Source organism: Coffea eugenioides, chromosome 10, assembly GCF_003713205.1.
Source record: "Coffea eugenioides isolate CCC68of chromosome 10, Ceug_1.0, whole genome shotgun sequence".
Lineage (NCBI taxonomy): Eukaryota > Viridiplantae > Streptophyta > Magnoliopsida > Gentianales > Rubiaceae > Coffea > Coffea eugenioides.
Window position 1 is genome coordinate 6,285,298 of NC_040044.1, and position 14,237 is coordinate 6,299,534.

Sequence of the window (14,237 nt, forward strand, 5' to 3'; positions counted from 1 at the left end):
ACGAATATAATAAGTAATAACGGGGCAACAATTCTTGAAGTTGATTGGCTTGGGCTTTTAATTTTATTGTGGCTGCGGAAGATTTTACGTAATCGTATGAGAACTTTCATAAGTTCTTGCATCTGCCATTTGTCTGAATTTTCGCCTTAATGCAATCCATAAACCTATCACGTAGATGAATTGGTTTGTTTTATGGCCATTTTGCAAACTCTTTGCCACAAGTCATTTTTCGTCTACACTAAATCACTAAATTTCCAATACTTTGGAAACAATTTTCCAGGGGAATTCAATTTTTTTTTTAATTTTTAGTTGTGGATTTTAAAAACTCCAACTAGTAAATTATGAGCTTTAATTGAAATGTACCAGAAGATTTCAATTCAATTAAACAGGTAGGTGATTCCAAAACATGGACCGGTATTGCTAAATTTAGTTCCGATTCCTTTAGATCGGAGGGCATTGCAAACTTGAAAGTCATGAGAAGTATTTATGATGACGGTCAAGAAATACCACCAGTTTAATCATTTCGTTTTAATAGAAACGAGAGGAAAAAATGATTAAAAAAAAGAAAAAGGAAAAAAAAAAGTCAACTGTTTAACCATTCATTGTTTAGTCCCGGCGAAATTTACAAGTCATTTTATAGTACTACTAAAATCTAAAATGGCAGCCTGCAGAATTTTACGAAAAGTTAGAGACAGCAGACACTTCATTCCTTGTTATTGTTTTTGAGGCAGCAGCCAAGTGGAGAAAAGATGCACTGCGTGTTTCTTTGAATTAGTCTGTTGGACTTCCTTGTATTGTCCCAATTGGTACCTAATCCATTACCGACTTATCGTTTTCCTCAGAAGTCTTCTTGAAATCACATGGCATTTTTGGATGCTTGTTGGGGGTGTTACAAGACTGGATTGGAGCTACTGCTTGGCTCATCTACAATTATAAAAGACCCCAAGTGGTGCAAATGCTTCATATTGTGAAAGACCTCAATTATTGTTAAGTTAATGAGGTGCTTTAGTCCCTAACGTATGAGAGCGCCTTAGTCTCTGAAATCTGTCAAAAAAAATTATTTTAATCCTCATTGTAGTCTCTAAAGTATAAAATTTAATTATCCTATATAAGTATAAAATCTGTCTTACTTCTGTCAATGATTTACTTAAGTGAGACATATTTTATGTTTTAGGAATTTAAGTGTCTCATTTAAAATTTTTGAAACCAAAGTGAAAATTTATGTACAGTTGAAAGGTGCAAAGTAGAATTAATCCGTATTTATTTAACAATCACTAGTGTTAAAAGTTAACGTCTGTTTCAATATATTTGTATGCAATACTGGCTGTATGAAATTGTTTTCTTTCTTCTTAAGAGAGACTCTAAATTAAAAAGAAAAAGAGAAACAGAGAGTTTGAAAGTCGAACTGGAGATATCGTGGTTACTTGACATATAAGCAAATATTTACCATTTAATCAAGTATAAAGGCCATTATTTGGGAGGGAAAGTTGGATTGGGTGATAAGATGGGGTGGATTGTAAATAGGAGATTCTGAATTCATAATCTCCCACTTATCAAAAAAAAAAAGAAAAGGAAAGAAAAGCAAAAAAAGCCATTATTTGCTTTTCTCAACTGTCAGAAAAAATATCATTTTCCTAACACAAGAAGTTCTAATTATTTGCTTTTAACCAAAAAATAAACGATAAAATATTCACTTATCACTTAATGCAAAATATGCTCAAAAGTAAGATTTCAATACTAAACAATTTAGTAATCTAACATATTCAAATTTTAGAATTGAAATTTCATATTTCAATTTTATCAAATACACCTTTAGTGTTTTAGCCCTAGCCCATGTCCTGTTTAAACCCGAATGAGTCTCGATATACATGAATAAAAGCTACTTTGCAGTATCCTTAATTTTCTTGGTCTTTATATGCCATGCAATAACTAAGAAAAAGGAAATGCAACGCAATTCCTTTTGACTTACGTCAGGCCTTAACATCATGGTCGAACTGAAAACTAGGGAATAGGGATATCAAGGTTGCCTAATTAACATCTCTGTAGGCTTCTGTTAGAGTAAAAACCTTGATTTCCTTCAACCAAAAAAAAAAAAAACCTAGATTTGTTTTATGCATTAAAAGCCAACTCTTCTGCTGAAGTGCTGATTGCAAAGTATACGAATAACATAGTCAGAGAAAGTCAACATGTATACATACCTGAACACCCATCCAAAAACCTAGCCCAAGGGAACACTAAGGGGAAGCCCAACAAGATAGCAGCAGCACAGATTAATGTATGCAACACTTGTTTGCCATCCGGATCCAACAACTACCCCTGTAGATGTATTAACACTCAATTAGCGAACTTACTGTCCACTAAAACTTTAATTTACCTTAGTTTTGAAAAAAAAAAAGGAGAACAAAATTGAGCGAGTCAATTTAATTACATGCATGTCACTTCTAGACAAAAAAGATTTAGGCCTTGTTCCTGATTGCTTTAGACTTTATAAAATCTAATTATATAAACTGATTATAGAGAATAATTAAAATCAGCGAAAACTACAGTTTGGGTGATTATAGATTATCGATTTTTTTGTCATTCAAAAAAAATCAAATATAAAAGCAACCAAGAACATTACCAAAATTGATTATCCAAAATTAGAATCTATAATTAGATAAAATAATTAACTGAAAACAAGCCTTTAATAATCTTATTACCAAGCTTGTGTTGAATTTCTTGAGTTATTAATGTTCAAATAAGTCAATATGTATATTTATTCTTCTCACAATCTATTTAATTCTCTAAATTAAACCACAGCTAAGAAATCAAATACAAGCCCCAAGAATGAGAGATCCTTTGTTCAAGAATTGGCCCTAGGCTTTCAATTGGTGTCTACTTAACTTTTTAAACGGTCTGTTTAACGGTGACTATTAAAATGTATTTCAAGTGTTAGATTTTTAGAAATATAAGATTAATTAGGGAAAACATATAAATGCAAAGAGATTAATCAAAAAAAGTGTATAAATGCAAGAGAAAGTAGTATTTATTAGTGTGTGTATATATATATGGTAGGTTGGGGTGAAATGTAAGTGTATCAACAAATAACCATAGGGCACCAGTTAAAAAAACCCTTTCTTAAATTGTTTTTGAGATATTATCCATCGTTAAATCTGTCCCAGCTATCAAATAATCTTGGGATAATTTCATAAACCTCCCCCGAGGTATCTGACAATTTCACTAAGATCCCTTGACCTTTTAAAAATTACACTTCTCTCCCATGATTTGACTCTTTTTGTAACCAAACTTTGGACTTAGTAAAAAATTTAATTGAATACCCCAAAATACCCTCACCTTATAAAATTCAATTACTTTCTAAAGCAATAATAATATATTTAGTCTATGTATGAGAATGGATTGTCAAGTTTTCAATACCAAATTTATTGTTTCATAAGCAATAATGACAATAATTCTATACTATGATAAAATATTTTTCAATATCAAATTTATTCTTTCTAAATTAGAGAAGAGAGTGTCATCATAATGCTTTTAGAGTTGGTTGCTTTTTAGATCCGTGAAACTATCATAATGCTTTTCAATAGCAGTTTTGGACCTTTATTTTTGAGTTAGTATTGCTTCTAATACACAAAAAAAAAAAAGAAAAAAAGGATTGACAAATAAAAGTTGGATCATATTAAATTTCTAAAAAAAAAGGTCACTAGTTTGACATTTAATGTTGGTGTTTATAGTTCCATAGTTTTACTAGTAAAAAATATAAAAAATGAGGAACAAGAAGAGAAAATGAAAAGAAACAATAATTATAAATCCCATTCCATTTATATACATACCAAACAAAGGAGTTTTATTTAAATGTTAAGGCTAGTATTGTCATTTTAGATGGATAAGGGAGGTAAGTGTAATTTTTAAAATTTTAGGGGAGCTCAACGAAATTATCAAAAAATTCAGGGGGGTTTCTGAAATTATCCCATGAATAATATATGAGGTGAATTAGCTTGATATGCGGGTAATATTTGCATGGGTTAATAAAACTTTGCCCTCCTGAATTATAGGATTAATCTCACTTTGCCCACCTGAACTAAAAGAATAAACATTTTGCCCCCACATGGCAAGTTAAACATTATGTTTGAGTACAGTGTCCAAAAAAAAGGTTGATGTAACGAGTAGACTACCCTTTTCTAGCAACGAATGGGCCAAAGAACCCTTGAGTTCTTTAATGAAAACTTTTAGAGTTAATCACAATTAGGACATGAAGAGAACAGGGGGGGGAGGAAATCTTCATCTGCACTAGTGTTGTAAATGCATTAATCGGATAGTATTTACTTTGCTTAATTTTGTGTCTGATAAATGGATAATTATTCCAATTGGAAACTTGTCTCAGTTGCTCCTAACCAGCTCTTGTTACTTGGAGACAGATGTTGATAATCACTAATAAATGTGTGCTGGTGATTGTTAAAAAGAACCGGAGATAGGTTCTTATGTTAAACTTCTCTAATTCCTTGCATTTATAGATCACCAGCTTTAATGTAATAAGCTTACTTAAATCTAACGGATGTCATTTCAAATCATGACAAATGTATAAAGGGACCGATTAAACGAGACATTAATAATGATCAGGAAAAAAAAAATGCACTGCTAAACATATTTTTGACATTATTGACAAAATTTATTCGCAGTCCACTAGATAAATTTTTGACGAATTCTCTAATGGTATGAGATATTCTTGACAACTGAAAAGCTTCAATCAAAAAAACCAGGCAACTCCACCGTGCCACAAATTCAGTCTACAAGTCATGATAACAAATCAGGAATTGGACATGACAATTTTTGGATATTCCTGGAAGCATTTTCAGCCTGCAAAAACCCAGAAAAATCTTTAGAGTAAGATTAATCCACAACAATAGAGAGCTTTTAGTTGAGATTAATGGGTATTTAAGTCTAACTATTACTTACCTCTTTTTCCCAGTCGCGATGGATGGTTATTATGGCTAGTATCCCTGTCTGCACAGCAGTTCCACCAACGATCATTCCGCCCCAGATACCCTGGATGAGTGGATGGATTTCAAAGGCTTAAACTTTAAAGTAACATTATTCACAATCTTTAGCCTTCTTTTATTTTGTAATTTCTAGTGGTTAGGACGATATTAAAGGCAAAAATTGCCAACATTTATATGCCTAAGACTCAAAATTTTGGACCATGTATCAATTGGTGCCACGATCTGATGATAGTAAACGTACATGGGATAGTAGCTTTGTCCTAGTAATAGGAATTTTAGGATGCTCTATGTACAGATGAGGGATTAATTCCTCCACTGCAACCTAATAAAAGTGATGTTCCTATGAACATTACAGGGAGAATTGTAGTTTTAGTCCCTAATGTATTACCCATGCACGGAACTGGTTCTCAATCTATTTCAAAAAGTACATTTGGTTCCTAATCTATCCAATTTTACGTAAAATTGGACAATTGACAGATTCCTTCCAATTGAGTAACGGAATGTGGACTATAATAGTCCAAGCATAATCCAGTTCGCTGGTTTTGCTTCAAACCGGACTGCTTTGGCACTGTCAATTGGAAGGAATCTGTCAATTGTCCAATTTTACACAAAATTGGATAGATTAGGGACCAAATTTATTTTTTGAAATAGATTGAGGATCAGTTCTGTGCATGGGTAATACATTGGGGACTAAAACTACAATTCTCCCAAGATTATAATAGTCCAAAATCTAACTTAGGGTGGATCAAGGATTTTGCCTTTAATTAAAGATTTAATTTTCTTTGTTCATAATTTCACCACTTTTAGGGCGGAGTGTCCACGAGTAAGGGACATTTCATAAAGTCGGCCCGACATGAACAATTCCATGACAATGGTCCTTTCTTACCTTGGAATCATTTTCAAACAAAGAGACCTAATAAATTTAGAAGCACTTGGTAATTAATGAATTATTATGGAATCGTTTGGTTCGTGGACTGGATGATAAAAGTACGAATTGTTCAGAAATTATTTTGTTTGCTTTAAATAGTTCTTAGGCACCGATAAATTGAAGCAAAAAACGTATAATTTTGTGGGAAAAGAAAAAATCTAAATTTGAAGAGGTTTCTTTCGTCATAAATGCGTGTATTATATAAATAATAAATGAAAGAGAGCGTGTCTCTAGTTCCTGACACTGGTTCAATAATGTTTATTTAAAATAATAATTTAAAATTGTGTTAGTACTTGAAGCTTTGTTCCTGGAATAAATTCTTTAAATGAAATAACTCGTACATTACAAAAAATTATGTGAACATAGAATGGCGTGAGATCCCTAAAACAAAGCCCTCATAGTTTGGTTTTTGTAAAAGAGGAAGAAAAGAAAAGGCAGGCAATCAAGAAAAAGAAACAAAGAAACAATAATAATGTCTCTAATTGTGGGGATGCTTTTGTCTCAATCTCAAATGCTCTATGAATAGTGGCGGAGCCACATTGTGATGAGGGTGTGTAGTTGCACCCCCTTAACTTTGCAAAATTTCAAGAATAGTCTTGACACTTTTATAAATTTTTATGTTTCTATTATAATTGCGCCCCCTCAATTTTAAAAAATACCCTTTTTTTTCCTTTATATTGCCCTCTTATATTATAAGAAATTCTCATTCCTCTTGCATTACCTCTCTAAACAATCAATTTCTTTTAGATATCTCTTCTACAGCACAAATGTTTTGAAACTATTAAAACACAAATTTGGTTACAATTTGATACTTTCAAAACACAAAAACTCAATAATAAAAATCTTATTTTTATTTGATATTTTCTTGCATAATAAGAACATTATTTTAGGTGTATAATGCTACCTCTACTGGCTATAGTTCTTGGCTCCGCTACTATTTATGAGAAGGGGTAGATGAGGTGAAGAGATAGAAAAGTTCCACATTGAAGCATTGGATTTTGTACAAGCGTATGCCTTGTTCTTCCCTGCATTTTAATCCACATCCTAGTTCTTGGCATGACTTGCTACTACAACATCCAAGTATTTTTTACCCTTCGTGTATCTGTAATCAGATCAAATTCATACGTATAGTGCTATTGACAACTTACTATGCATTACTTGAATTTTCGAGAGTGGCAATGCCAATATCACTTTCGAGTTTGGACGTGAAATGAGAAATCACTTGTTAGTATTTTGAAGAGTGACATGAGCACATAAAACATTGGTGTAGAAGTGGTAAAGTTACCCACAAGAGGGGTTTCAATTGAAGTTTACTTCAAATAATGCGGTAATTTTATTCTGTGTCCCTCAATTATATATTAATTTTTACTTTGGTCTCTAAACTAAAAATTTGAATGCTTTTAATTCCTAAACTATAAAAACCGTCTAACTTAAGGACAATTATTAACAGAATTCCCAAAACTAATGGAGTATTATCAAGTGAATGGCAAAAAGTAAATAAATAAATAAATAAAAACCCAAAAATTTCCAAAATTAGGAGGGAAGAAAGGAGTTTTAGGGATCAAATTGAGAATCACAGACAATTGTTGATAGAATCTCCGAAAATAGCAGAATATAAGTCAAGTAAGCAGCAAATAGCTTGAACAGTAACCTAAAACATTCCAAAATTAGAAAGGGTGTTTAGGGACTAAATTGAGAATTGCGGTATAATTTAGATGTTAAAGTGTCATAATTTAATGTTTAGGGACCAAAATAGAAATCAAAATATAGTTGAAGGGTGTAAAATAGAATTAATCCAAAGAATTTTAAGTAGTAATTTGTTTCCCAATTCAAGTATAACGCTATAGCAAAGAATTAGAAGCAGATTGGCTTACCTCAACACCCAAGTCTAAGAACCAACCGAGTACGATTCCCGCGGGAATCCCGACTACATAATAACAAGTCAAATTCACGTATGCAACCCAAGCTTGCCAACCAGATCCTACAGCTACACCTGCAAATTTTGATAATTAAAAAAGAAAAACATATGAAATTTTGTTGACCCAAAATAAAGACTTTAATAAATCTTTAATGAAATTGAATAACAGGCAAACAACTGGAGGAATCTCTAACCGGAGAGCACTGGTTGAACACTGTTGAGAAGAATGGTGAGAGCTAAGAGGTACGAGAACTTGTTCACTGCTGCAATAACTTGAGAACTTGATGAGAAAATGTAAGCAATTTGGCTATGGAGCAACAGAATAAGGCCGCAGAAGATGATGCCTATCACTGTTGATTGGATAACTGCCACTTTTGCTGCAAATTTCGCTGCCTTTCCGTTCCCCGCACCGAGTTCATTGGCTACCCTTACTCTGTCATCAAAATTTTGATAATTAGAAGACAGAAAGCAATTTTCCCTGGATCAGCATTTCAGATGCAAACAAAAATGAAAATCCAAAAATATACGCTAGGGGAAATACATTTGCTAATATTACACATTTTTTGTTAGTATAAGTGGGAGATTTCGAACTCGAGATGTCTTACTTACACGCCCTCTTGCCATATATACTGTCCAACCCATTGCTAATATTACTTGTGTTTGGGCAAAATGAAAATATTAACTTGAAATAAACAGTTAAATTAGCCTAAATTTTTCTATGACAAAAACTTTGTGAAGTGCGACCTTGCTTGTTATTGGACTAAATAACCTTTTCTAATTATTATTATTGCTGCAGTTGTTGTTTTGTTAAAATCATTTTTCAAGGGGAAACTTTCAACGTTACAATGTCCCAAGTACTAAGAATATATTGTCATATACTGGTTTACATCCAAATTAATGAGGTGTTGTGGATAGAAAAGCTTGAAGCTATTTTAAATAGTTTTTTTTTAATTTATTGCTTTATATCCAATTTAATTAATTTTTGTGGCCAGAAAATCTAAAGCATTTTAACTAGGTTTTCTTTAACAACTATTATCTAACTTATATCAAAATTATCATAGAGATGGACATACTTAAATTAATTGTCCATCCTTGCATTTAAACACTGGTCCTATTTAATTTCTTCCTGAGAACCTCTCTTAGTTATGCTCCTCAACAACAACAAAGCTTTTAACCATTCAAGAACAGTTGAAATTAAACATCGATCCATCCAATGTTATTGCTCATATGTTTGGCCAACAAAAGGAATTCGAGATAGTACCCGGTTGCCGCAAAGAATGCTAGAGGAATCATCATTTCCCAGCCATTGATTCCCATGCTGCCAAAATTGCAAAGAAACATATTTAACACATTTGTTTTTGGCTATGTTAGGTTGTGGTAGGAAGAGAGTGAAGTCCGAATCCTAATTACAGGCTCAAGCCTTGACTTTATTAATTTTTTTAATTTTTACCTAGTCCATCAATTTTGCTAGCTAGAGCAGATTTATCTAACCAATTACTGCAGATCTTTAGATAAAAAATACGCACCAGACGGAGAGAGCATCCACGGCAATAGTTGCATTCTTTAGGTTGCCGGTCATCAATATCAATATTCTATAATACCAATTCTCCAAACTGCACAATGAATCAGTTGAGAAGAAAAGAACAACACAAAAAGAATTCTAATCAATCAGAGTAAGGAAAGAGTAAAGGCACAGTACCAAAGCATTACACCAGCAGCAGCAGAAAGTCTTGTAAACTCCCAAAGACCAGAAAAGGCCTGCATAGAGAAACCAGTCCATGTTTGAGGACACCCACCCCAAACAGTATATCCCAACATACCCAAAACCAAAACCCACCAAGATATATCCAAGGCAACAGCAGCTCCAATTACACCCATGTCAAATTGATACACAAAAACCCAACTAATAATCACGTGAATCACAAGAGCTGCCAGAGATGCCCACACCAGGACCCCAGTCTTCAGCTGGCTCTGCAAGAATCTCTGTAACGGGCACTGAAGTGCAAAGCTGAAATGCATCGGAACAAACCACAAGGCAAGCTGCCCCGATAGCTCGGCGACTTCGTCCGGCTGGCCTAGCAACTTCAAAACGGGCGTGGCGTACAAGTAGAATGGCAACAACATGAAGCAACAGATGGATAGAACTATCCATGATCTTTGCATGTATGTGCCTAACAAGTGGTACCTTTTAGCCCCAAAGGCCTGTCCACATAAGGTTTCCAATGCGCTCGCCATTCCCAGCTGAAATGGAGTAATCGACAATCATAAACAATAACCAACAAGCATAGATTAATTTTCTTAATTATACTTGCAAATCAAAATCTTATGTCCAAACCATGAATTCTTGCAAATCAAAATCTTATGGCTGCATAAATATTTATGTTCATGTTGGATTTAGTCTAAAATCTGTTAGGGTGGTTATCTAAATTTAACCACTGGTGAAAACCATCACCTATTGAACCCAAGATCTATATGGCGATTATTAAGAAATAAATAAACGATAAAATAGCGGAAGCGTACCTGAATCCATATTGATAAACTTGATACTTGAATCCCTAGAGATTTGGGGTGGCCTTCCAGGTCAACAGGTATTCACCGATCCTTTGAGAGAGGCCTTTAGTTTCTCTCTGGTATCTTTCCTGACGATGGGATATCAGGGAAGAGGTATTTTGTGGTATTAGGGAATACGACAACTAAAACGATACCCGTGACCTGGGGACCATAACCCTATTTATAGGTAACATTCCTGTTACCTTTGGAGCCCTATTTCAGCCCATCATTGAAATAGGAGCCCATAAGTTTCTACACATAAAAGGGCCCACATCCTATTAGATACATTAAACCCAACCTATATTTGATCACTTTAATTGGGTTTAACCTTAATTGACAGTTTGCAATACATAATTATTCACATATAAGTCCAATGTTGGATTAAGGATCCAACAATCTCCCACTTGGACTATATGTGTAACCTTATAATTATATTTTGCAATTAACCGTATGAGCTCAACTTTACTGTCATTATCACAATGTATCTGCAACCAATTCGGTCCATCAATTACACCAATATAGGATCAAAGCGGCCTTTGTTACAATTTCGTAACTCGACCCATCAATGATCACATATATCAATGCAATTGAATGACATGAATTATGATGTGGATGTGTAGCATGAAAATTTCATGTAATGTGACCAAAACATGCATATTTCCAACTGGTCCACCTTAAATTTTATGAGATCAAACCATACCAAAATTAGAGTGCAAATAAATCCAAACTTTATTTATGCATAAAATATCCTTAAATCCTTAATAACTGAAAAATATCATAAGAGCATTTAAAATAACAAACTCCCACAAAAACTATACATCATTTAACACGACACCCATATGAGCAGTATGCTCATGAAACATTTTGGGTGGCAATCCCTTAGTAAGCGGATCCGCAACCATGGAGTTTGTCCCAATGTGCTCTATTGATAACTGTCCATTCTGCACTCTTTCTTTAACAGTCAGGAACTTGATATCTATATGTTTAGATTTGGTCGAGCTCCTATTGTTATTGGAATATAAGACTGCTGACTTATTGTCACAGAATAATTTGAGTGGTCTTTCAATGCCATCCACTACACGTAATCCTGTGACGAAATTTCGCAGCCAAATTCCCTGATTGGATGCCTCATAACAAGCTATAAACTCTGCAGCCATAGTGGAAGATGCTATGAGGGACTGTTTAGCACTCTTCCAGGATATGGCACCTCCAGCCAACAAGTAGACATAGCCTGACGTTGACTTCATAGTATCTTTGCATCCAGCATAATCGGAATCAGTATACCCAATGATCTCCAACTCATCTGACTTCCGATACGTGAGCATGTAGTCTTTTGTTTTCTGTAGATACCGTAAGACCCGTTTGGTTGCTTTCCAATGATCTAATCCAGGATTACTCAAATATCTACCCAACATTCCAGTAATGTATGCAATATCCGGACGCGTACATACTTGAGCATACTTTAGACTCCCTACTGCTGAGGCATAAGGAATCTTTTGCATCTCTCTTTCCTCAAAAGCATTCTTGGGACACTGCTCAAGACTAAATTTGTCTCCTTTAGCCACAGGGGTGTCACCTGGTTTACAATTTTGCATGCCATATCTTTTAAGGACCTTTTCGATATAGCCCTTTTGTGATAGTCCTAAAATACCCCGAGAGCGATCACGGTGTATCTGTATGCCTAACACAAAAGATGCATCACCAAGATCTTTCATCTCAAAATTCTTAGTTAGAAATTTCTTGGTTTCATGCAATAGACCAATATCGTTGCTGGCAAGCAAAATGTCATCAACATACAATACCAGAAAAATATATTTGCTCCCACAGAACTTATGGTATATACAATCATCCACTAAATTCATCTCAAAACCAAATGAGATGATCACCTGATGAAATTTGAAATACCATTGTCGAGACGCTTGTTTGAGCCCATAGATGGATTTTTTAAGTTTGCAAACCATATTCTTTGGATCTCCTGATACAAAGTTTTCTGGTTGCACCATATAAATCGTCTCATCAATGTTACCATTGAGAAACGCTGTCTTTACATCCATCTGATGTAACTCAAGATCAAAATGTGCCACTAATGCCATAATAACTCTAAAGGAGTCCTTTGAAGAGACTGGAGAGAAGGTTTCTTTATAGTCGATACCTTCTTTTTGTGTAAATCCCTTAGCGACAAGACGAGCTTTGAATCTTTCCACATTGCCTTTCGAATCCCTTTTGATTTTAAATATCCATTTACAACCAATGGGTTTCGCACCTTCTGGCAATGGGACAAGATCCCAAACATCATTGTCCTTCATGGATTTAATCTCCTCATTCATGGCATCGATCCACTTTTGAGAATTTGAACTTTCCATGGCTTGACGGAAGTTGATTGGATCATCTTCCATCAATCCAGAGTCATCCTCATGTTCTTGGAGAAAAACAATGTAATCATCTGGCACTGCACTTCTCCTTTCTCTAGTGGATCTTCTTAATGGCACTGGTTCTTGAAGAGGAAGAGTTTGTTCTTCTATAACAGTTTGCTCTTCGACATTGTCTTGATTTGTTGTATCATGATCAAATTCAGGAATAGGGTCCTGAGCAAGAGTAATGACACCTGTGGGAATATTAATATATTCCTCTTTAAAGACAATGTCCCTTACTGTATGTTCTCCCCCAAACTCGACATCCTCAAAGAACCGGGCATTTCCTGTCTCAAAAATTGATTTGGCTGTGGGATCATAAAACTTGTAACCTCTGGATCTTTCAGAATATCCAATAAAATAACAACTAATCGTTCTTGAATCCAGTTTCTTTTCATTTGGCCTGTAAGGCCTTGCCTCAGCTGGACACCCCCAAACATGCAGATGCTTTAAACTGGGCTTTTTCCCTGTCCAAAGCTCATAAGGGGTTTTGATAGTTGCTTTAGTTGGAACTCTGTTAAGAATATATGCTGCAGTCTTAAGTGCTTCTCCCCAGAGTGACTCTGGTAAGGTGGAATGACATATCATACTCCTTACCATGTCTTTAAGCGTTCTATTTCGTCTTTCAGCTACACCATTCATAGTGGGTGAACCCGGCATAGTGTACTGTGGAACGATACCGCATTCCTCTAGGTATTTAGCAAATGGTCCTGGACGTTGTTCACCTGAACCGTCATATCTACCATAGTACTCACCACCACGGTCAGATCTGACGCTTTTAATTCTTTTGTTGAGTTGATTCTCAACTTCGGCCTTAAAATTTTTTGAACACGTCCAGTGACTGTGACTTTTCAGAAATGAGATATATGTAGCCATATCTTGAAAAATCGTCTATGAACGTTATAAAATATTGTTGACCATTCCAAGCAGATGTAGGAAATGGTCCACAAATATCTGTATGTATAAGTTCTAAGACGTCTAAGGACCTATTGGCTTCAAATCTCCTTTTATTGGTTTGTTTCCCCTTTATACAGTTAATACAATCATTAAAATCTGTAAAATTCAAGGGGTCGAGAATTTCATTTGACACAAGTCTTTCCATTCTCCGTTTGGAGATATGTCCTAATCTCTTGTGCCATAATGCAGCTGAATTCTCATTGGCTAATTTTCTTTTAACTCCTCTAGTACTCAAATGCAGAGATTCATTAAATGAGACAATTGTGTCAATTAAATATAGATTATCGTAGTGCATTAAAGAACCAGAGCCAACCAATTTTGAATCATGAAACAATTCAAATTTTCCATTTCCAAATGAACAGAAATAACCAAATTTGTCCAAAGCAGAAATAGAAATTAAATTCCGTCTAAATGACGGTACAACAAATGTCTCATTGAGATCCAAATAAAATCCGGTCTTTAACAATAATCTAAAAACT

General features: G+C 34.5%; 1 protein-coding gene across 1 annotated transcript; it reads right to left on the reverse strand.

The window, feature by feature from the left end:
• Window positions 1-4,637: 4,637 nt before the first annotated feature.
• Window positions 4,638-12,596, reverse strand: LOC113750288 (protein DETOXIFICATION 27-like). Its single transcript, XM_027294285.1, has 8 exons — window positions 12,543-12,596; window positions 9,540-10,081; window positions 9,367-9,453; window positions 9,102-9,158; window positions 8,035-8,273; window positions 7,797-7,915; window positions 4,951-5,040; window positions 4,638-4,851 (listed from the first exon to the last, which is right to left on the reverse strand). The coding sequence occupies exons 1-8, from the start codon at window positions 12,594-12,596 to the stop codon at window positions 4,789-4,791; spliced, it is 1,251 nt and encodes a 416-aa protein (XP_027150086.1). The 3' UTR covers window positions 4,638-4,788.
• Between the last annotated feature and the right edge of the window lie 1,641 nt (window positions 12,597-14,237).